The 25,029-nt window shown below is 44.5% G+C and overlaps 1 protein-coding gene across 1 annotated transcript in view; it reads right to left on the reverse strand.

Moving 5' to 3' along the window:
* Window positions 1-25,029, reverse strand: part of LOC139368345 (agrin-like) — a 445,616-nt gene that overhangs the window by 189,455 nt on the left and 231,132 nt on the right. Inside the window, exon 4 of the mRNA XM_071107109.1 lies at window positions 9,300-9,515. Within this exon, the coding sequence (XP_070963210.1) occupies window positions 9,300-9,515 (216 nt within the window). The remainder of the gene's footprint in view (window positions 1-9,299; window positions 9,516-25,029) is intronic.

The raw sequence follows: 25,029 nt of genomic DNA on the forward strand, positions 1-25,029 counted from the left end.
GTGTCATCCTCCGATTGCTATATACAGTTGAAGTCAGAAGTTTACATACACTCAGGTTGGTGTCATTAAAACTCGTTTTTCAACCACTCCACAAATGTCTTGTTAACAAACTATAGTTTTGGCAAGTCGGTTAGGACATCTACTTTGTGCACGACACAAGTCATTTTTCAAACAATTGTTTACAGACAGATTATTTCACTTATAATTTACTGTATCACAATTCCAGTGGGTCAAATGTTTACATGCACTAAGTTGACTGTGCCTTTAAACAGCTTGGACAATTCCAAAAAATGATGTCATGGCTTTAGAAGCTTCTGATAGGCTAACCATACTTTCAAAGTTGTGGCAAAATGGCTTAAGGACAACAAAGCCATCACAAAGTCCCGCCCTCAATCCTAATGACAATTTGAGGGCAGAACTGAAAAAGTGTGTGCTAGCAAGGAGGCCACTAAATCTGACTCAGTAACACCAGCTCTGTCAGGAGGATTGGGCCATAATTCACACAACTTATGGTGGGAAGCTTGTGGAAGGCTACTCAAAATGTTTGGCCCAAATAAAACATTTTAAAGGCAATGCTACCAAATACTAATTGAGTGTATGTAAACTTCGAACCCACTGGGAATGTGATGAAAAAAATGAAATAAATAATTCTCTCTACTATTATTCTGACATATTACATTCTTAAAATAAACTGGTGATCCTAACTGACCTAAGACAAGGAATTATTTTACTAGGGTTAAATGTCAGGAATTGTGAAAAACTGAGTTTAAATGTATTTGGCTAAGGTGTATGTAAACTTCTGACTTCAACTGTACTTCCACATTTCACTAGCAGGAAAGGGGAAGAGAGAGAGAAAGAGAGATGAAGACAGAGATATACCATATAGGAAGAGGTGAGGATGAGTTAACATCATTATCTGTGCCCACTTTCCATTCAATCAAGCCTAATCCATAAGCATTGCATAGTAGATGATGATGGACTACGAAGTATGTGCATTTGACTCATCCTACTTTATCTCCACGTCCACACACACTACCAGACCAGCATTTTCACACCCAACCGGAGCCACAAAAAAAACGATTGTTTGTCACCATTTTGGTTTCCTCACTGATATAAAATGTTCCATTGACTCCCAGCTTTTCCTTCCATATCTGATCTTGTTTTTCGCTTGGCATAAGGGCAAAACATTAACCAACGTCAGTGGATTACTGAGGTGAGCCGAATAAATTAATACTAATTATAAATAATACATTTATAATAAAAATGTGTCAAACCAAGCTTCTGCTTGTCATTGTGTGTGTGCGTGGTGTGGTGTGCTTTTTAATGTGTGAGCCGGCGCCATAATCTGTTATCTACATTTACATTCTAGTCATTTAGCAGATACTCTTATCCAGTTAGTGCATTCATCAAACCCAGGTCCTCTCGAGGTTACGGGAGAAGGAGAGAAAGAGACAGGGATATGTTTGGAAAGGATCTCAAAGCTCTACAGGATGAGCGGGAGAAGGAGGCGAGGGAGGCAATCAAATTAAACACACTACTGTTATCATCTGGAACCCGCTAGGAAGAGTGGGATTCTCTGTGTTGGGTGGGGGTGAATTGGGTTATGTGTGTCTGTGTCTGTTTGTGAGTATGTTTGTTTAGTGGGTGCATAGGGAAATCGGCACAGTGCCCCTTGTGGCAAACGTAAGAACTGCCATTGAATACATTGAAAATACAGGGTCATAGAGGAGAATAACAATTATGATAAAGGAAAAGTGACTTCTTCACAAAATAGAGGAATACAAAGGCAAAAAGACATAGAGAATGAGAAGGCATCAGCAATCATCCTGAGAGTGGATTTATGGTCACCAAGACAGTCGTGAAGAGGACACGACAAAACCTATTCCCCTCAGGAGACTGAAAAGATTTGGCAAGGGTATTCAGATCCTCAAAAGGTTCTACAGGTGCACCATCGAGAGCATCCTGACTGGTTGCCTCACTGCCTGGTATGGCAACTGCTCGGCCTCCGACCGCAAGGCACTACAGAGGGAAGTGCGAACGGCCCAGTACATCACCGGGGCTGAGCTGCCTGCCATCCAGCACCTCTATACCAGGCGGTGTCAGAGGAAGGCCCTAAGAATTTTCAAAGACTCCAGCCACCCTTGTCATAGACTGTTCTCTCTGCTGCCGCACGGCAAGCGGTACCGGCGCGCCAAGTCTAGGTCCAAGAGGCTTCTAAACAGCTTCTACCCCCAAGCCATAAGACTCATAAGACCATAAGACCTAATCAAATGGCTACCCAGTCTATTTGCTTTGCCCCCCCCCATTTTACACCGCTGCTACTCTCTGTTGTTATCATCTATGCATAGTCACTTTAATAACTCCACCTGCATGTACATATTACATCAACTAATCTGTGCCCCAGCACATTGACTCTGTACCAGTAACCCCTGTATATAGTCTCGCTATTGGTATTTCACTGTTGCTCTTTAAATTAATTACTTGTTACTTTTATTTCTTATTCATATTTTTTTTAAACTGCATTGTTGGTCAGTAAGCATTTCACGGTAAGGTCTACCTGTTGTATTCGGCACATGTGACTAATAGAATTTGATTTGATTTGAATCAGTCAGTGGGTCACATTACAGCTGCTACAGTAGGGCAGCAGAGCTGAGACCCTACTGATGGTAAAATGGCTAAATGACACCTCACAGAGAAGACTAATTAAGAGAGAGAGAGTGAGAATCCGAAATCTACAGTTGAACCTATCCATATGACAGAAATTGTGGATAGCCAACATCAGTCATGTGTCATCTGTTCCTTTATTCCACAACATTTATATTTCCATTGAAATATCAAGATATTTAAGAAATGACCAAGAGAAAAACTGGCCATTCACACAAGAAGAGCTGAGTGAGTCATTTTGAAATATGAATTAAAATGTCTAATTTCGCTGCCATTTTTATTGTCATGCTCCCCTCCGTCTTTGTCTTTTCCTAAAAACGTTTATTTAACACATATAATCTAGAAGAAAAATAAACGCACACCTATTTAGGCGAGGTGCAGGCTAGCGGAGTAGAAAACCTGAAAATTAAGGAGAGCCGCACACTCTAGGAGCTCAGATGCAAAAATGCAATATCAAGTTTACCAACAAATGTGCTGCTTCCATCATGGAAACCTGGTTAGTGAGAGAAAGAGAGAGAGAGAGAGAATGGTAGGAGATGGAGAGATACATACACAGTGAAGGAGGGGAGAGAGGAAAAGAGAAAGAGGAAGGATAGAGAGAATGGTGATGGGGAGAGGTCGAGAGAAATACAGTGCGGGTGTGAAAGAGGAGACGGAGAGAAAGAATGAGAGTGAGTCTAGTCTATCAACGGTGCGTGAGGCAGGGCATGCTCCAGGGCCACTCTACACACACACAACATACACACACACACACACACACACAACATTGATCTCCCCATCGATCTGGGCGCTCCAAAATAAATTCTGAGGCACGGGCGCTCGCTGGGTTTCCATCTCCTCCCCACCGCAGCGCTCCGCATAGGTTGGGAGATCGAGTGTTTATACCCGTCTCTCTCTGTCGGCTCCAGGTTCAATATTAGGAGAGCTAACACAGCTCGAGCTCTCCCGGCCTCCTCTCAAACACACACTGCCCCCAATTTCTCTTCATGTTCTGCTGAACGGTAACCCTGGATAAGTGCCGGCTGCCTTCTGTCCCCTCCCCCCTCTTCTTTCTATCGCTTTTCTCTCTGTTCTTCCCTAAAAACGTCAGTTCTCAAACAGATTTAAACAAAGCAGAGCACCCTGTGTTTTTAATTCAAATGATATCAGGCCATTATCAGCACGCTGGACCAGTGGACTAACCCATAGAAATGTGGCTCCCAAATTACCCATTTTAGAAAGAGGGAATTAATGAAAAGAGCTGCTTAGGCTGGGATGTCCATGAAGGCCAGTGCTGGCTGAGTTATGTGCACAATATTATTTCAGTACAAAAACCCACTAAACTGTTCAGATGTAGTGGCCATACATTGACTTTGTCACGACTTCCGCCGAAGTTGGCTCCCCTGCCTGTTCGGGCGGTGCTCGGCGGTCGTCGTCACCGTCCTACTAGCCACCATCGATCCCTTTTTCGTTTGTCTGTTGGTTTTGTCTTATTAGTTTCACCTGTGTGTATTTTAGTTTATTGACGTCCTTATTTATAGTAGGTTGTCCCGCCCTTGTTTCGTGCGGGATTGTTTTGGTTTCATGTATTTTAGTGATTACGTATTGTGCTATTTGCTCCGATATATCTTAATCCTGTGTTGGATTATTTCACCCTGTTTTCGGGTTTTCAGTGTTTGTTCCGGAGAATAAACATTCGACTCACTGCACCTGCTCTCTGCGCTTGATTCCACCTACCTTGTTAATACGTGACAGACTTGGTATCTGGAGTGGCCAGAGGCACGATCCAGGCCGTTATCTTACAGCGCAGTACAATACAACTTGAATACTGGCATTTGCTTTAATATGGTACTACATTATCCATGCCTTGCCCATTCAAATGGGAGGGCCATCAACATGTAATGAGAAAAAAATATATGGTCCCACTGTATAGTGCTTATGAGGACTTTAGGAATGCCCTATCAAGCCTTTATAAGTTGTGGTTTGTTTAAAGTGTGAAAAATATGAAGAAATACAATAAAACCTTAAGGACTGCTAAATAGTTGGTTAAATAGTTAAACAATAGCTACCCGGAACATCGGCATTGACCCTTTTTGCACTGGTCTCTTGACTCATCACATACGCAACTGTTACTGTTAATAGTGATCTATCTACCTAGTCACTTTATCCCTACCTATATCTACCTCAACTACCTCGTACCCCTGCACATCTACTCTACTCGGTACTGGTACCCCATGTATGTTATTAATTTATATTTTGGCCAATATGCCACGGCCAAAGGCTGTTCTTAAGCAGGACGCAACGCGGAGTGCCTGGAAACAGCCCTTAGCCGTGGTATATTGGTGATATATCACAAACCCCCGATGTGCCTTACTGCTATTAGAAACTGATAACCAACATAATTAAAGTAGTACAAATAAATGTTTTGTCAAACTCATGGTATATGGTCTGATATACCACGGCTTTCAGCCAATCAGCTGTCAGGGCTCGAACCACCCAGTTTATTATGTCTGATATCCCACGGCTTTCAGCCAATCAGCATCCAGGATCTAAAGTACCCGGTTAATATACTTATAAAACATATACTTCTCTCTTCACTCCCTCCCTCCAGCAGACCTCTCCACCATCCCAGACAACAACATAATACCCGCCAGTGTGAGCTGCCTGGACCTTCTGTGCTGACAAGATGTATTGGATGGAGAAAGAGAATAAGAACCTGTCATCCAGTTTCCCCTGACCCGCTGCGCCCCTCTCTACGCTTCTCATCTTCTAGTTTGCTATTTTTTCTCAGTGTGAAACTGTCAAATGGAACTCTTTTATATACAGAAGTACAGGGTTTGTCATTTGGGATTAAACTGCTGTCCAGCATCTCTCATTGTAGACTTTAAATGCATCTTGAAGAAGGGACTCTAGATAAGAGCATTGGATAAATCAGACTGGGTAGCTACATAGCTCTGTGTTGTATGATTTCCCCCCACAAATGAATACAATTTATTAATCCTTGAAAGCCTCATATTACCAATTACTGTGTACATATACACTCTGCATTCAAAATCAAATCAACGCTAAGTATCTTAAGTAGCTCCTAATGCCTTGTATACACAATGACTTATTAATGACTGATTGAGTCGTTAACATACACTACCGTTCAAAAGTTTGGGGTCACTTAGAAATGTCCTTGTTTTTGAAAGAGCAACACATTTTTTGTATATTAAAATAACATCAAATTGATCGGAAATACAGTGTAGACATTGTTAATGTTGTAAATGACTATTGTAGCTGGAAATGGCTGTTTTTTTTATGGAATATCTACATAGGCATACAGAGGCCCATTATCAGCAACCATCACTCCTGTGTTCCAATGGCACGTTGTGTTAGCTAATCCAAGTTTATCATTTTAAAAGGCTAATTGATCATTAGAAAACCTTTTTGCAATTATGTTAGCACAGCTGAAAACTGTTGTGCTCATTAAAGAAGCAAAAAAACTGGCCTTCTTTAGACTAGTTGAGTATCTAGAGCATCAGCATTTGTGGGTTTGATTACAGACTCAAAATGTCCAGAAAAAAATTACTTTCTTCTGAAACTCGTCAGTCTATTCTTGTTCTGAGAAATGAAGGCTATTCCATGCGAGAAATTGCCAAGAAACTGAAGATCTCGTACAATGCTGTGTACTAATCCCTTCACAGAACAGCGCAAACTGGCCCTAACCAGAATAGACATAGGAGTGGGAGGCCCCAGTGCACAACTGAGCAAGAGGACAAGTACATTAGAGTGTCTAGTTTGAGAAACCGATGCCTCACAAGTCCTCAACTGGCAGCTTCATTAAAAAAGTACCCGCGAAACACCCGTCTCAACGTCAACAGTGAAGAGGCAACTCCGGGATGCTGGCCTTCTAGGCAGAGTTCCTCTGTCCAGTGTCTGTGTTCTTTTGCCCATCTTAATCTTTTTTTTTTATTAGCCAGTCTGAGATAGGGCAGTTTCTTTGCAACTCTGCCTAGAAGGCCAGCATCCCGGAGTCGCCTCTTCACTGTTGAAGATCAGCACTCCTACTCTGAGACACTTTGTGGACATGGGCCCTGTACACCGTAGTCCTCACTGGTCATAATCAATACAGAAGCAGCTCTTCTTATTTTTGTGAATAGCAGCATAGTCACTAAATCTCCCGATGCAGATCTGGTTCATCAGGAGGAAGTTGCGCCCCACAGGCCACCATCGCCCTTTACCCAGAACTCCACTGTGCTCCCAGCGGGTAAGTCTGGATAATTATGGGCCTTTTGATGGCTGTATATGGCCTGTTCCTCTAGCTGATGTAATTACCTCACTCTCTCTCTCTTTCTCTTTATACATCTGTCTTTCTTTATCAGTTCTCTGTTTCTCTCCCTGTCTCTCTCCCTTCCCTCCCTCTCTCTTCCCTCCATCTCTCCCTCCCTCTCTCTCTCCCCCTTCCATCCCTCTCTCCCCATTCCCTCCCTCCCTCTTTCTCTCCCCTCCCTCCCTCTCCCTCCCCCCTCCCTCCCTCCCTCTCTCTGTTTCCCTTCCTCTCTTTCTCGCTCTCTCTTTCTGTTCCTGTTTCCTTCCCTCTATCTGGAAAGCCCTTTAGTCACACAGGCCCTGCTATTAGCCAGCCACTAGCCAGCACAGCAATCAGCTGATGGATTAGCATTGTAGCGACAGCATAGAGGGAAAAAAACACAACACAAAGCCCATTGTAGCATATTGCTTTGTGCTTTCAGCCCTGCAAACCTCTAGTGGAGTGGCTGGTGCTGCTATGCTAACTAGTGGTGGTTACGATGAGCCAAATAGGCTTCACTGTTATCATATGTTGGCTCTGGACCGTGGTAGACAGACACAGCGTGCGTCGAGGTGTTTTGTCATCTGGTGGCTGGTATAACTTGTGATAGAAGACATAATGGCATTTCTAATATGCTTATGGCAAGTTTCTTAAAATCCTGTCATAATACTGTATCTATGTGATGACATAACAGCTTCTTTACTCGCAGAGGTACAGAACATGCCACTGTACTGTAGCGCAATGCTAGCAGGACTCATTCTGAAGGTATGAAAGAGCACAAAAGACTGCAATGGACTCAATAGTAGCTAGCGTGATGCTAGCTGAGAAACTATACAATACATCAGGGTACAGCTCTACACAGCACAGCACTGACTGAAACAGACTGAATAGTACCATAATGCTAGCTAGGACTCTCTATACATAAGGGACCGTATAGACCGTACAGTAGTAGTTGACAAAACTGACTGAACAGTAGCTAGCGTAATGATAGTTAGCTGATCTCACCGTACAGTAAATACAACACTTCATGTCAGTACGCAACACTGAACAGTAGTAGCTAACGGGATGCCAATGGACTGAAACAGACACAGTGCCTTCAGAAAGTATTCATACCCCTTGACTATGACACACTGAATTCAAACTGGATTACCCATCTACACACAATACACCATAATGTCAAAGTGAAAATATGTTTTTAGTAATGTTTATTGAAAATTAAATATTTACATGAGTATACACACCCTTGAGTCAATAGAATCCCTTTGAGAGTAATTAAAGCTGTGAGTCTTTCTGGGTAAGTCTCAAAGAGCTTTGCACACCTAGATTTTATCATATTTGCCCATTATTCTTTTTACAATTCTTCAAGCTCTGTCAAGTTGGTTGTGTATCATTGCTTTTCATTGCTTTTCAAACTAACTAGGCCACTCAGGATACATTCAATGTCGTCTTGGTAAGCAACTCCAGTGTATATTTGGCCTTGTATTTTAGGTTATTGTCCTGCTGAAAGGGTCATTTGACTGTCTATTGTCTATTGGAAAGCAGACTGAACCAGGTTTCCACTAGCATTTTGCCTGTGCTTAGCTCTATTCTGTTCATTTTTATCCTGAAAAACTCTCTAGTCCTTGCAAATGCAGCTACTGTACCACCATGCTTGAAAATATTAAGAGTGGTACTCAGTGACGTACTGTGTTGAATTTTCCCAAAACATAATGCTTTGTATTCAGGACTTAAAGTACATTTCTTTGCCATTTTTTTTGCAGTTATACTTTAGTGCCTTATTGCAAACAAGATGCATGTTTTGGAATATTTTTGTCTGTACATGAGTCCTTCTCTTCACTGTTATTTAGGTTAGTATTGTGGAGTAACTACATTGTTGTTGATCCATCCTCAGTTGTCTCCTATAACAGCCATTAAACTCTAACTGTTTTAGTCAGCATTGGCCTCATGGTGAAATCTCTGAGCGGTTTCCTTCATCTCTGGCAACTGAGTTAGGAAGGATGTCTGTAGTATCTTTGTAGTGACTAGGTGTATTGATACACCATCCGTAGTGTAATTAGTAACTTCACCATGCTCAAAGAGACATTCAACATATTTTTACCCATCAACCCATAGGTGCCCTTCTTTGTGGGGCATTGGAAAACCTCCCTGGTACTTATTGACTCAAGCCATTTCAGCTGTTCATTTTTGTAAAAAATCATTTTAACATGATTCCACTTTGACATTATGTGGTATTGTGCCAGTAACACAAAATCTAACTGTATCAATTTTAAATTCAGGCTCTAACACCGTTTTTTGGGGAAAAGGGGGTGGGAATACTTTCTAAAGGCACTGTATCTAGCATGACGTGCTAGCTAGCAAGACTCACCGCAGGGTCCTTTGCGCAGCACCTTGATGCGCCGCTGCGTGTTGCACTGGGCCTTCTCCAGCTCACACTCATTGGAGTAGGTCGAGGAGTCCGAGCCACACACAGGCGCCACAACCGACGGACACACCATCTTCTTGCAGACGCACTCTGTCTTGGAGGGGTCAGCCGCATCACGTTCACATACTGACCCGAAGCCGCATAGCATTCCTCTGCAATCTGAGGAGAAATAAAAAATGATCCATTTAGAATTGATTTGAATGTTTGATTTGACAGAGATAGAGAAAAAGGGCAATGCAGTATGTTATTTGTGAGGGAGGAAATGTCCCAATGGCCAACGGGAGTACAACTTTCAGACCGTTCAAAAACACTTCAAAGAATGCTGTTACTGAAAGTTGAAGGGCCTTAGCTACATAACAGTTGACACTTGACTAGTTTACTCGATATATTCATGGGTTAAACAGCTTCGTTACAACTCCAAATAGAGGAGCTACATACAATATCCACCACATACCTACATCTTTATTGACCCCCGTAATATAGACGTCAGCTTGGTACCTTGAGCATCATTTATCTGGCCAGTGTCCACACATCCATACCACTACACTAAAGCTGGCTTAAACAGAAGGTAACTCTCACAGGTAGTGGATTTGAATAGAAATCAATGAGACTGACGGAGGACAAAGCATATTCCTTCCTGGCTGAGCTTAGGAGGGCCCTGATCTTAAGAGTCTCCTTGGTTCGGAGCTTTTGATGGCCCTTGAGGCCCCTTCGGATGCCCCACCTCTCCTATTTAGTCCCACCCCCCCCCTCCACAGATCTCCCCCCAGCTACGTCTTATCACTGGTTCCCAGGCCAGTGCTGAACGCGAGTGGGCATGTTCACTTGGACTAGCCCGGCAGCTGTCTGTCTCGCTCTCACTTGCTGTTGAACACACACACACAGGCGCACACATGTGCACTACACACTCATGTACACATATATTAACACACAGCTCTGTTATGTGTGTGTGTGTGTGTGGAAGGAGAGGGCAGCATCTGTTCCTGCATCTGTCTTAGGCTTCCAGATCTCTTTCTATACCCCCTCTCCATTGACAGGTGAGTGTGTGTGTCTGTGTTACAGTGAGAGAGGACAGGCGAGGGCTTCCGTTCTCAATGTGAGACCACCAGAGGAACTGGGGCCTGACAGATACCTGAGCTAGTCTTTCTTTGGTTGAAGGGGGAAGAAAAGAAAGAGAGAGCGAAAGAGAGAGCGTGTGTGCATTTTGTGTTTGTACGTGCAGTGTGTGTGTGGGGGGGTGCGAGTATGAGAGGTGCAACTATGGAGTCTGACAGCACATGGTCAGTAATGTGAAAACCATGTCAAGACTCCTTCAATGCTCCTCTCTCCTCTAGTGCCTGTGAACAATGGCTATACGGTTACTTTTAGCTGTCAGATCACCCCACAGGCATGTGTGTGTGTACTGTGTGTGTGTGTGTGTGTGTGTACTGTGTGTGTGTGTGTGTGTGTGTGTGGATGTGTTTAACTATACTTGTGAAGTCCCCACAAGAATAGTAAACAAACAAACAAACAAACAAAAATTGAACAACTGGGACATTTTACTTGGTCCCCACAAGGTCAAATGCTATTTCTAGGGATTTTATGGTTAAAATTAGAATTAGTGCTATGGTTAGAATTGGTGTAGGGTTAGAATTAGTGTAGGGTTAGAATTAGTGTAGGGTTAGAATTAGTGTAGGGTTAGAATTAGTGCTATGGTTAGAATTGGTGTAGGGTTAGAATTAGTGTAGGGTTAGAATTAGTGTAGGGTTAGAATTTGTGTAGGGTTAGAATTAGTGTAGGGGTAGAATTAGTGCTCGAGGTAGAATTAGTGCTAGGGGTATATTTTGTGTAGGGGTAGAATTAGTGTAGGGTTAGAATTAGTGTAGGGTTAGAATTAGTGTAGGGTTAGAATTAGTGTTTGGGTTAGAATTAGTGTAGGGTTAGAATTAGTGTAGGGTTAGAATTAGTGTAGGGTTAGAATTAGTGTTTGGGTTAGAATTAGTGTAGGGTTAGAATTAGTGTATGGTTAGAATTAGTGTATGGCTAGAATTAGTGTAGGGGTAGAATTAGTGCTCGAGGTAGAATTAGTGCTAGGGGTATATTTTGTGTAGGGGTAGAATTAGTGTAGGGTTAGAATTAGTGTAGGGTTAGAATTAGTGTAGGGTTAGAATTAGTGTTTGGGTTAGAATTAGTGTAGGGTTAGAATTAGTGTATGGTTAGAATTAGTTTAGGGTTAGAATTAGTGTAGGGTTAGAATTAGTGTAGTGTTATAATTAGTGTAGTGATATAATTAGTGCACGGGTTATAATTAGTGCACGGGTTAGAATTAGTGCACGGGTTAGAATTAGTGTTGGGTTAGAATTAGTGTTGGGTTAGAATTAGTGTAGGGTTAGAATTAGTGTAAGGATAGAATTGGTGTAGGGTTAGAATTAGTTCTCGGGGTAGAATTAGTGTTGGGTTAGAATTAGTGTAGGGTTAGAATTAGTGTAGGGATAGAATTAGGTTTAGGAGCTAGATTTGGACCTTTAAATTAAATGCTGGTGGATTTCTTTCTACCCAACGGAGAACATCCCATTTGAGAGAGAGAGCATGTCCAGTGTGTGGCTTTAATGGATGAAAATGCCTTGTCCTTGTAATGCTCACTCTGTTTTGGGTAGCGACCATCCATAATACATGATGTCATGCTCTCACTGGTGAGAGAGGGGTGTGTGGACTGATATGGGATAGTAAGGTATGACAGTGTTGACAGAAATTACAAGAAGTACAACTCTAGGAACTGCTTAGATGTTAGAGGATGCTAGACAGTTCGCGATTAAGTCATATTGTTATTAAAAAACAATGTGTTTACCTCAGAGTTAGTATTGTATTACTTCCACTATGTGTTGCATGATTATTTCATCTTCATACTGTTCTTTTCTCTCTCTGTGGGACTGCAACAGTGGGACTGTGTGATATCGAGTTAACTGTCTCTTACAAAAAACATTGCAGTCACAGTTCAGTATAACTGTACCTTCAGGTGTTTGGAAATTGTTCACAAGGATGAACCAGACTTGTGGGTGTCTACAATTATTTTCTGAGGTCTTGGCTGATTTCTTTCGATTTTTCCATGATGTCAAGCAAAGAGGCACTGAGATTGAAGGTAGGCCTTGAAATACATCCACAGGTACACCTCCAATTGACTCAAATGATGTCAATTAGCCTATCAGAAGCTTCTAAAGCCATTACATCATTTTTGGGAATGTTCCAAGCTATTTAAAGGCACAGTCAATTTAGTGTATGTAAACTTCTGACCCACTGGAATTGTTATACAGTGAATTATAGATTATTTCACAACAATTGTTGGAAAAATTACTTGTTTCATGCACATAGTAGATGTCCTAACCGACTTGCCGACTTGTTAACAAGATATGTGTTGTGGTTAAAAAAAATAGTTTTAATGACTCCAACCTAAGTGTACGTAAACTTCCGACTTCAACTTTCGGTTATTTGAAAATGTAATAATCTTCAAAATATCGCTATTTTTAAAACAAGCCATAGAAAGCTGGTTGCGATTTCAGTTTTATTCACCAGAAAAGAGAGAACAAATAAGATCACAGAGGGGTTTGTCAAGGATTTTCTCTGAAATGTGAAATAGAGGTTTGATGGATTCAGGGAAGCTCACCATTCATGTATTTTGTGGTGGTTGCAAAAATGATTGTTTATGTTCACTTTACCAGCTTAAATGTTGTTTTGTTTCAGCTGAAGCTGCTGATCTAGGCAGGGACATCGGGATGTTGGCGAGTACATTTATAGATTTTAAAGTAGCTGCCTAGTTAAATAAATAACTGTCCCTTGGGCCAAGCCAGATAGAAAGCTTGCCGGGGTGCAACAGTTCAAGTAAATGTATGATAATGCAATGAATAACAATATAATTATATAGTGATACACTACAGTACTAACTGTTTACTCAAAAGTGATATACAATAACACAATCATTGGTCTGGGAGGACATCTGCTCAGCCATTTCAGAAATGTGTTGGACCAGTACATGACAGAAAGCGAGAATATGTTACATGGTAAAATACACTGAAATAAGCTTTGTAATTGCCTGATGTCTTTAAATGAGTCAGGTTTAGGGAATATATAGTTTCATTAATCATGTACATCAATGAAGACAGACATTTGATTTACAGTTCGAAAACAACCCTGTGTGTACTGTACATACTTTAGCAGAGCAGATGTCAAAGCCTGCACACACTGTATCAAACCAAAGTTTGTTTGTCACGTTCGCTGAATACAACCTTACAGTAGCTCTGCAGTAGATGGGTTGGGCACTCCCGTTTCACACATACGATGCTGGCATCTTTCAATTTCATCAAGAAGCAAATGACATATGATACACGACACAAACAACTATGCCCACAAACATTTTGTACAGACAGTGTGTTACCTGGAAAGCTCCATAATGTCTGACCACATACAAGGTGGGAACAAATGAAAGAGGCCGAGTCACTCTGGCATTATCCATTCAAAGTACAGCACATTACCACATTCCTGCACTCACATTTGTATGTGCAAAAAGGTGTGTGTGCTCATAAACACACACAGGGTATACTATTTTCTTTGTCCTTTTCTCCTTAGTTTTACCCTGACAAACATTGTGACTGCCCTCTTTCTCTGACCACGGAAACTGGCATATGTATGTCCCCCTGCTGTGTTTTGTCCATGTAGTCTGTCTGTATGGATGTAAAGGGAGAAATTTACCAAAGGCAATCATGTATACCAAATTAGGAAACAGGATTATTAGGTAACAAGGGAGGGCTCTCTTGCTGAAACGCTATTGAAACATCAGAGGGCTCATTCAAAAGGAGGGAGAAGGGGGGGGGGGGGGGGGGGTGTGCTGAATTTTGAATGGACTAGTGCCAAAAGCGAATCTCGAGGTGAATCTCAAAAGATTTTCCTTAATGTTTTGCACCCTCTTCTCTCCTTGGCTCTCTTCTGTTCTCACATTGGAGGTCATGGTCCAAAGGGTGGGACCTCAGATCCTATCCTCCAATGCCTTTTAAGAAGAAGATAAGAGGATGGAAGGAATCCAGGAAAGACAAGATCTTAATGTAACATCTAATTTGAAGGACAGCGCCGTTTGGATCGGCGCTGTTGCCTTACACCAGAGCTACGTGACTCCTACTAGCCCTAGGACACCATAACAGTCAACAGTGTGAAAAAAATTATTGATTGCTTATCCAGTGATCATCTTTCACTAATACACATTTAGTTAACACTACAACCGTTAAAACAGTCATTTTGACTGCTCATTATTTGTATTTTTTGTATTACTCTGCCATTATTAAAGTCATGCCCCCCTCCTTATTTTCCTAAACACTGTCGGTGTTATAATTGTACTGGGGTTATAACCAGTTTTAGGAGGGCATGCCATTTTTTTTACGGTTTTCCCTCGTTCCCCTTCCTTCTCCCAACAGTTGAACATACAGTGCCCAGCTAGTAATCACATCGAAACTGAACCTAAACCTACACTATTCCGAAACTAATTTCACACACACTGCATAACAAATGAAGTAAAGTATGAGAAAGGGAGTGAATGGGTGAGTTGACGAGCGAGGACAACGTAATCACCAATTGTGAATGAAGAACAGGGCGGACCCTTCTATTGTACTACACAGTGAGAGTGTGCGCAAACTTTACATGCTAAACGGCCTTCAATATTTGGGAAAAGCTCCACATCGGGCAGCAGGTGAGCGAGTGTCGGAGTATGTGGTGATGAGGCTTCTGGAACTTTAAATTGGCAAGGGGAGACATGACACTATGGACAATTGTCACTTGACTGTCATTGGCAAACAAGTTACTTGTAAAGAAATCAAGCCTGGCCGGCCGCATAAACAAAGTGAGACGGGAGCTCCCTCCCCTGAAGAATGACAAGACAATGGGGACACAATAAAGAGAGAACCGGAGACTATTAAGCACTGCGACCAAATAAAGGTATTTTAAAGTGCGTCAAGCAAGTGAAAATTACGAAGATTTGTGTCAACTGTGTGTACAAGGGATAAATGAAATCCATCTGATGCCATTGCGTGAAAACGCACACAATTAAACATTAATGGACTATTTTTGACTGCTTTCATATCGACACAGCAGTACCAGTCAAAAGTTTGGACACACTACTCATTACAGGATTTGTCAATATTTTTACTATTTTTTACATTGTAGAATAATAGTGAAGACATAAAACTATGAAATAACACATATGGAATCATGTAGTAACCAAAACAAAAAAGCTAAACAAATCAAAATATATTTGACTTTTGAGATTCTTCAAAGTAGCCACCCTTTGCCTTGATGACAGCTTTGCACTCTCTTGGCATTCTCTCAACCAGATTGGAATGCTTTTCCAATAGTCTTGAAAGAGTTCCCATATGCTGAGCACTTGTTGGCTGCTTTTCCTTCACTCTGCGGTTTAACTCATCCCAAACCATCTCAATTGGATTGAAACAGATGTAGCTCTTACAAAGAACTGAACTGACTAACGCATTTCTGCTCACCAGTTGTTTCATCTGGTTTCAAAATGGGAACGACTCACTCGCAGGTTGGGGTCATTAGGAAAACGCTGTTTTTCTATTGCCATTCCGCCAGTGAATGCCGGATAGGCCCCTAAGCACTCGCTCTTAGATTTCATTTTGGGTTAGAATAATATAATTTTGTGTAAGGATGTACGCTGGGAGGCGGGAAGCAAGTTCAGGGAGTGAATACTTTTAATAAATAAATGAACAAAACAAGAAACACAAACAGTGCACTGACATGAAACAGCAACAATGGCGACTGGGGAAGAAACCCAAGGGAGTGGCATATAAAGGACAGGTAATCAAGGAGGTGATGGAGTCCAGGTGAGTGTCATTATGCGCGTAACGCTGGTGACAGGTGTGCACCCTAATGAGCAGCCTGGTGACCTAGAGGCCGGAGAAGGAGCACACGTGACATTTTGAAAATCAAATTTTGTTGACAAACGCTAAGGTTAAACGCAATATCTTCTCCGGGCCTAGATGTTATGTCAAGGGCTGAAAGCGACGCACTCAGAGGTAGGCAACTGATTCATAGTACGGCAAAGTTGTGTGTCGGTCCGCCGCCTCAGCGATAACACTATTTACAGCAACGCACCAGAAGGTCCGGGAGAAATGCAGATGAACATTGTCTTTGTGCCTGTAGAATACATCTGCCTAAAAAGTCCATTGATCTTTTACTTACAAGCTCCCAGGGGATTGATGCAGTCAATTATTGATCATACAAAGCATAGCGAGTGAGTGAGTAAACATCTGCTCACGACGAAGAAAAGAAAAAAACAGACATTCATACTTTTCAAAAACTTTCTTTCCCTCCTTTCTACAACATTATTTCAACGAGCAAGGTCTATTACCATTTTCATTCCCCTTCTGGACTGAGATTGTGTGTGAGTGTGCGCTTGTATTTACTCATTTCCACGTATAAAAGGCCAATCAATTCCCCTCCCGCTCATTGAGCTTCCTGAGCTGTGCCGGGGTTGCTGACCTGGCTCACACCTGCATCAACTTATAATTTATCACACAAGCACACACTGCAGCACAACAAACACTCCCACACAGTTTCCCAGACCCAGACAGAAAGAGGGAGGGGAGCTGGAGGGAGAGAGGAAGGAGAGTGCACAAGACCAGATGGACAGAGTTGAAAGAGATAAAGACAGAGAGCAAGAGAAGATGGTGAGAGGTTAAAGGGAGACTGAGAAAGAGCGAGAGAAAAGATAGAGCAAAGAATCAGAAGAAATAAAATACAACTATACTGAACAAAAATATAAAAATAACATGCTACAATTTCAAAGATTTCACTGAGTTACAGTTCATATAAAAGGAAATCAGTCAATTCAAATAAATAAAATAGGCTCTAATCTATGGATTTCACGTGACTGGGCAGGGGTGCAGCCATGGGTGGGCCTGGGAGGGCATAGGTCCACCAACTAGAGAGCCAGGCCCAGCCAATCAGAATTAGTTGTTCCCCACAAAACTGCTTTATTGCAGACAGAAATACTCCTCAGTTTCATCAACTGTCAGGGTGGCTGGTTTTAGGCGATGCAGGAGATGAAGAAGCCAGATGTGGACTGGGCTGGTGAGGTTACATGTGGTCTGCAGTTGTGAGGCCAGTTGGACGTACTCCCAAATTCTCTAAAACGACGTTGGAAGTGGCTTATGGTATAGAAATTAACATTCAATTCTCTGGCAACAGCTCTGGTGGACGTTCCTGCAGTCTGTATGCCAATTGCACGCTCCCTCAAAACTTGAGACAATTGTGGCATTGTGTTCTGTGACAAAACACAACACATTTTACAATGGCCTTTTATTGCCCCCGCACAAGGTGCACCTGTGTATTAACCATGCTGTTTAATCAGCTTCTTGTTATGCCACACCTGTCAGGTGGATGGCTTATCTTGGCAAAGGAGAAATGCTCACTAAAAAGGATGTCGACAAAATTAAAGAGAAATACGTTTTTTGTGCTCTTTATTTGATCTCATGAAACATGGGACCAACACTACATGTTGCATTCATATTTCTGTTCAGTATAAATAGGTGCGTAATATGTAACTTGCTCCTGAACAGAACCATGCATGTTTTCTCTCAGTGTTTCCAACAGTCTACTCTATCATGATAACCCCACCCCATAAGGCTGTGACATAAGATGTCATATGCAGGCATAAAAACCTGTTATGACCAATATTCCATGGGGTCAAATTTTACCTGGCGTGCTGCACCAGCACACAATTTTGCACCCGTTATTTTCAAGTGGGAATACAAATTGAGAAAAATCTAACTAAATGTATTTACTCTACACTTTGTTATATTCCCTTTTGATAATAACAGGTGCAAACAAATGGTACAGTAAATCAGGCCCGAAATATGGAACCTTGTGACATCTGTTCTGTCACGCTCATGGTGACAAAGTACAGTGTAGTATCAGAGGGATCATACCTCATTGGTGATAACTCTTCATCAAAATGAGGCTGCCGGGATACTTTGCATCGCTGCGTGTCAGTGAGACAAAGAGAGGACAGTGGGAGAAAGGGAGATCGAGAGTGAAAAAGGGAGATGGAGAGAGGCAGAGGAGGAATCTGAACAATAAGAGAGAGAAAGACAGGGGCCTATATTTGGAGAGAGGGAGAGGAAGAGAGAATGGGTGTGAGAGAGAGGTAAGTGAGAGTGAAAGAGAGGAAGGAAGAGTGGGATTTGGAAGGACGTCTTCCTCATGGACACCTCAGAGAGCGAGAGAGAGAGAGTGAGAGTCAGAATGGATGGGCCCTGGTCCCCAGTTTAAATAATGGAGATGTGGCCCTTATCCTGTCACCCTTCATCTCCGGCACAAAGGAAAGTGGAGAGCAGCGCGGCTCTAAAAAGATGACAACGTGATGCAATATACATGACTAAATCCCTGGCGCCTGCCACATGCACACACTGCTACGCGAGATTCAATTATTCAACTCATCCACCGAGTTGTTGGAGAGGAGTGCTCTCCCCTTTTCCTCTCACCATCTGAACATAACTTCCAAGCCCTCCCAAATAACTCCCCATGGTATGGTGTGTATCTTTTCACAAACACACGTTGCCGTGTTGCTTTAGGGTTTTTGCTTACGGTGAGATCCATAGCCTCATGGAATCTAACGTTGTCCCTTAACGTTTTCTCTCGCTCTACATTTCCCATTTTGCTCTTGTGCTCTCGCTCCATCTCTCTCTCCGTCTCTCCCCCCAGTGTTTCATCATCAAGCTTTCTATGTTACATGAACAAGAGAGAAAGGATGTTGAAGAGAAAAGACTGAGGGGGAATCTGCCTCTCAGTCAGTGTGTCAATGTATGGGGACCAAAGGCATTCTCCCATCTCCAAAAACAACCCCTCAACAAAGACAAGGGTGGAAAAGGAAACTGCTTCTCCATGCTGGCTCTACAACGGGGGTGGTGAGGGACTTCAGGGGTCCTTCCTAGAGAAGGCCCAAGCCAGTGGCAGATGGCTTTACTCTGTGTGAGTGTGCCTGTAGCTCTATCTGGTGCAAAAATGGTTTCACTGGGTAAAAGGATAAAAGTCCTATACTTCTCCATGCTCTTCCTAATCACCATTGGGATTGAATAGGATAGAAGGATGATTTTTAGATAGAGGAGGAATTTTAAGGTAGCCTCGCTACACTCACCATTCTGTTTGAAGTGAAAGAGAATGAGAGCTATCGTGAGACAAGGCTGATTTTAAGGTGGTTTGAAGATGGAAGATGCTCAACCTTGTATGGTTTGTGTTGTTTCATTTTGGCTTTTACTAAGTTTGTTTGAGAAAGAGGACTGTATAAATGGTTCTGGATGTGAGATGTTGCCATTTGAGAGATTTGATAATGGAATTTTACAGTGCCAAACCTCTACCCCCCCCCCCCCCCCCCCGGTAGTTTACCACAATCAGAAAGAAGAGATGAATTCTTGGTAATGAAATAGAAAAAAGCAGGTCCATAAAATTGCCCTATAAGAATTGACCTTCCCGCCTACCTGTGAGTGCCCTAATTTGGTGCCCTATAAAGAGCCCCCTATGAAGCAGCTCTTGGGCCCCAGTAGACAGTCCCCCCCCCCCCCCCCTCGCTCCTCTTTCAGACAAAGCTCTCCATCACTCTCCATCCCCTCCATCTCTCTCCACGCTCTAATCGATAACCGTGGCTCAGAGATCAATACTTCCACAAATCACTTAATTTTCTCTTTTTCTCTCTCCCTCTCTCCCTGGCTCTTCTCCCGGGTGGTGAGAGAAAAAGAGAGGGAGATGAAAAAAAGAGGGCTGTCAATGTAAAATGCGACCTAACCCTCCTCCCTTTCCTCCTTTCCCTTCCTTCGTTCACTCCCCCGTGCCACCAAAAAACCAAAGAGGAGTAACACACACACACACACACACACACACACACACACACACACACACACACACACACACACACACACACACACACACACACACACACACACACACACACACACACACACACACACACACACACACACACCAAAGAGGGAGTAAGCACCAAATAAAGGCCATCAGAAGGAGCCTGGTACTTCAGATCTGCCAAGCTCAATTTAGAGGCTGTCAAGCCGCCCCCTCCCTTTCTCTTCTCCATCACTCTCTGTATCTTAATAACCCTGAGAGGTGAACGTAGCACATGATTGTGTTATTTTCAGAGAGTCAAAGCCCATGCTGCCTATCCATCACTCTGAACTTCACTCCCTCTCAGCCGGGGAAAGCGAGCAGCAATATGGGGCCCTAAGACTCAGTTGTACACGCCAGCGAGTGGGAGAGTGGATGGATGTTGGATGGGGGACATCTGCTCACATTTCTAGGATTGTGTCCCATGCACTGGCGGCTAGCGTTAGCGATCGCAGCCGCTAGAAAATTAATTGCCATCAACACAAAAGTAGGCAAAGCTTTCCACGCTTATGTGCTTTTCATTATACTCTCGCGCCTCAATGTTGAGGCTTTGTAACATTTCCTGCCAGGATAAAGTGGGAAAGAGACAGGGATTCTGGGGGAATGTGGATAAATATGCGCTTCTCTTCATTTGTCTTAATTTGCCCTCTTTGGCAGCGTTTAGCCCATTCTGAATGAAGCACGCTGCTGTAGTTGGCCACGAATGGACGCACATATTGGGGGAAATACAATACTGAAAACGCAAACACACACTCAGCCCAACATGTACACACAAACAGAGGTTTACTGCAAAAAATACATGACAAAAGGCAAATTCACGGAGACAACAAACATTGAACAAACACATGCATTCATTTTGTGTTCTTGTTTTCCCACTGTCTTTGGCATGGGCAGACGTGCTTATTAATATACAGCACATTCCAGGCAAATTCATCACATATATTTCCTTCATAAGGACACAGACCACATGACGAGGCATGTGTCTGCCACCAAAATCAACTGCTGCCACTGCACAAGAATGCATGGCATGCAACCATGCACAGATCACATTACATATCAAACCAATTCTATGACGCTCCTTAGAGCATTACATTTCTATGAGGATCTACGTAGAACTGCATATTCAATCATTTCTGAGTATCTAGTTAGAATTTTATATTAAATAATTTCAATGAAGGTTTACATAGCATTACTAGGATGACCTATATATCAAATCAAATTTCAAATCAAATGTATTTATATAGCCCTTCTTACATCAGCTGATATCTCAAAGTGCTGTACAGAAACCCAGCCTAAAACCCCAAACAGCAAGCAATGCAGGTGGCTAGGAAAAACTCCCTAGAAAAGCCAGAACCTAGGAAGAAACCTAGAGAGGAACCAGGCTATGAGAGGTGGCCTCTTCTGGCTGTGTCGAGTGGAGATTATAACAGAAGATGACGAGCAGGGTCAAATAATAATAATCACAGTGGTTGTAGTGGGTGCAACAGGTCAGCACCTCAGGAGTAAATGTCAGTAGGCTTTTCATAGCCGACCATTCATCTCTACCGCTCCTGCTGTCTCTAGAGAGTTGAAAACAGCAGGTCTGGGACGGGTAGCACGTCCGGTGAACAGGTCAGGGATCCATAGCTGCAGGCAGAAGAGTTGAAACTGGAGCAGCAGCACGGCCAGGTGGACTGGGGACAGCTAGGAGTCATCAGGCCAGGTAGTCCTGAGGCACAGTACTATCGAGGCCCTTTAATTACATTTCTTCCTATTTCTGAGGATGCATATAAAATTGTGTAGGAAAAGCATTCGCAACACATTAATTAATTGATTACTAAAACGATCTACAGCATTTTTTCTGAGGATCCATTTAGAGGAGCACATTGAAGCATTGAGGATCCATTTAGTGGTGCATATTGAAGCATTGAGGATCCATTTAGTGGTGCATATTGAAGCATTGAGGATCCATTTAGAGGTGCATATTGAAGCATTGAGGATCCATTTAGTGGTGTATATTGAAGCATTGAGGATCCATTTAGTGGTGCATATTGAAGCATTGAGGATCCATTTAGAGGTGCACATTGAAGCATTGAGGATCCATTTAGTGGTGTATATTGAAGCATTGAGGATCCATTTAGTGGTGCATATTGAAGCATTGAGGATCCATTTAGTGGTGCACATTGAAGCATTGAGGATCCATTTAGTGGTGCATATTGAAGCATTGAGGATCCATTTAGTGGTGCACATTGAAGCATTGAGGATCCATTTAGAGGTGCATATTGAAGCATTGAGGATCCATTTAGTGGTGTATATTGAATCATTGAGGATCCATTTAGAGGTGCATATTGATGTCACGTTCTGACCTCTATTTCCTTTGTTTTTGTATTTATTTAGTATGGTCAGGGCGTGAGTTGGGTGGGCAGTCTATGTTTGTTTTTCTATGTTTTGGGGCAGTTCTATGTTTTCGGCCTAGTATGGTTCTCAATCAGAGGCAGGTGTCATTAGTTGTCTCTGATTGAGAATCATACTTAGGTAGCCTGGGTTTCACTGTTTGTTTGTGGGTGATTGTTCCTGTCTTTGTGTAGTGTTCACCAGATAGGCTGTATTAGGTTTTGAGTTCTCACGTTTCATGTTTTTTCGTTAGTTTGTTCTTGTATAGTGTCGTAAATAAAGTACAATGAACAACCACCACGCTGCGCTTTGGTCCGCCTCTACTTCACAAGAAGAGAATCGTTACAGAATCACCCACCACAACAGGACCAAGCGGTGTGGTAATGGGCAACGGAGAAAGCAGCAGCAGGAGCAGCGCGAGGAGGTATGGACATGGGAGGACGTTATGGACAGCAATGGCATGGGTTATACTACTTGGGAGGAGATCGACAGGTGGGCGGCCGACCCAGGGAGAGTGCCGGAGCCCGCCTGGGATTCGATGGAGCAGTGCGCGGAAGGCTATCAGAGAATGGAGTTGGCGAAGCAGGCACGGCGGCGCGGAAGGAAGCCCGAGAGGCAGCCCCAAAAATTTCTTGGGGGGGGGCTAACAGGGAGTATGGCTACGCCAGGTAGGAGACCTGGGCAGACTCCCTGTGCTTACCGGGGGGCTAGAGAGACCGGACAGGCACCGTGTTATGCAGTGGTGCGCACGGTGTCTCCAGTGCGGGTGCATAGCCCGGTGCGGTATATTCCAGCTCCGCGTGTCGGCCGGGCTAGATTGAGCGTCGAGCCTAATGCCATGAAGCCGGCTCTACGCAGCTGGTCCCCAGTGCGTCTCCTTGGGCCGGCTTACATGGCACCAGCCTTGCGCTCGGTGTCTCCGGTTCGCCTGCATAGCCCAGTGCGGGCTATTCCACCACGCCGCACTGGCAGGGCGACCGTGAGCATTCAACCAGGTAAGGTTGGGCAGGCTCGGTGCTCAAGAGCTCCAGTGCGCCTGCACGGCCCGGTCTATCCGTCACCACCTCCACACCCCAGCCCTCCGGTGGCAGCTCCCCGTACCAGGCTGTCTCTCCGGCCCATCCGTCCAGAGCCTTCCTCCTCTCCAGCGCTGCCGGAGTCTCCCGCCTGTCCGGCGTCGCTGCCGGAGCCTCCCGCCTGTCCGGCGCCTCTGCCGGAGCCTCCCGCCTGTCCGGCGCCTCTGCCGGAGCCTCCCGCCTGTCCGGCGCCTCTGCCGGAGCCTCCCGCCTGTCCGGCGCCGCTGCCGGAGCCTCCCGCCTGTCCGGCGCCTCTGCCGGAGCCTCCCGCCTGTCCGGCGCCGCTGCCGGAGCCTCCCGCCTGTCCGGCGCCTCTGCCGGAGCCTCCCGTCTGCCCAGCGCCGCCCGTCTGCCCAACGCCGCCAGCGCCGCCCGTCTGCCCAGCGCCGCCAGTGCCGCCCGTCTGCCCAGCGCCGCCAGTGCCGCCCGTCTGCCCAGCGCCGCCAGTGCCGCCCGTCTGCCCAGCGCCGCCAGTGCCGCCCGTCTGCCCAGCGCCGCCAGTGCCGCCCGTCTGCCAGGAGCCGCCAATGCCGCCCGTCAGCCAGGAGCCGCCAGTGCCGCCCGTCAGCCAGGGGCCGCCAGTGCCGCCCGTCAGCCAGGGGCCGCCAGTGCCGCCAATCAGCCAGGGGCCGCCAGTGCCGCCCGTCAGCCAGGGGCCGCCAGTGCCGCCAGTCAGCCAGGGGCCGCCAGTGCCGCCAGTCAACCAGGGGCCGCCAGTGCCGCCAGTCAGCCAGGGTCCGCTAGAGCCCCTCCGCCCAGAGCAGCTGTCCCTCTGTCCCGAGCAGCTGTCCCTCTGTCCCGAGCAGCTGTCCCTCTGTCCCGAGCAGCTGTCCCTCTGTCCCGAGCAGCTGTCCCTCTGTCCCGAGCAGCTGTCCCTCTGTCCCGAGCAGCTGCTTCACCTCTGTCCCGAGCTGCCCCTCTGTCCCAAGCAGCCCCTCTGTCCAGTGGGGTCATTGAGAGGGGTGGGCATGGTGAGTAAGCCACGGAGGCGGACAATAAGGCGGACTGAGACAATGGCGAAGTGGGGTCCGCGTCCCGCGCCAGAGCCGCCACCGCGGACAGACGCCCACCCAGACCCTCCCCTATAGGTCAAGGTTTTGCGGCCGGAGTCCGCACCTTTGGGGGGGGGTACTGTCACGTTCTGACCTCTATTTCCTTTGTTTTTGTATTTATTTAGTATGGTCAGGGCGTGAGTTGGGTGGGCAGTCTATGTTTGTTTTTCTATGTTTTGGGGCAGTTCTATGTTTTCGGCCTAGTATGGTTCTCAATCAGAGGCAGGTGTCATTAGTTGTCTC

The sequence above is a fragment of the Oncorhynchus clarkii genome, chromosome 16 (assembly GCF_045791955.1).
Source record: "Oncorhynchus clarkii lewisi isolate Uvic-CL-2024 chromosome 16, UVic_Ocla_1.0, whole genome shotgun sequence".
Classification (NCBI taxonomy): Eukaryota; Metazoa; Chordata; class Actinopteri; order Salmoniformes; family Salmonidae; genus Oncorhynchus; species Oncorhynchus clarkii.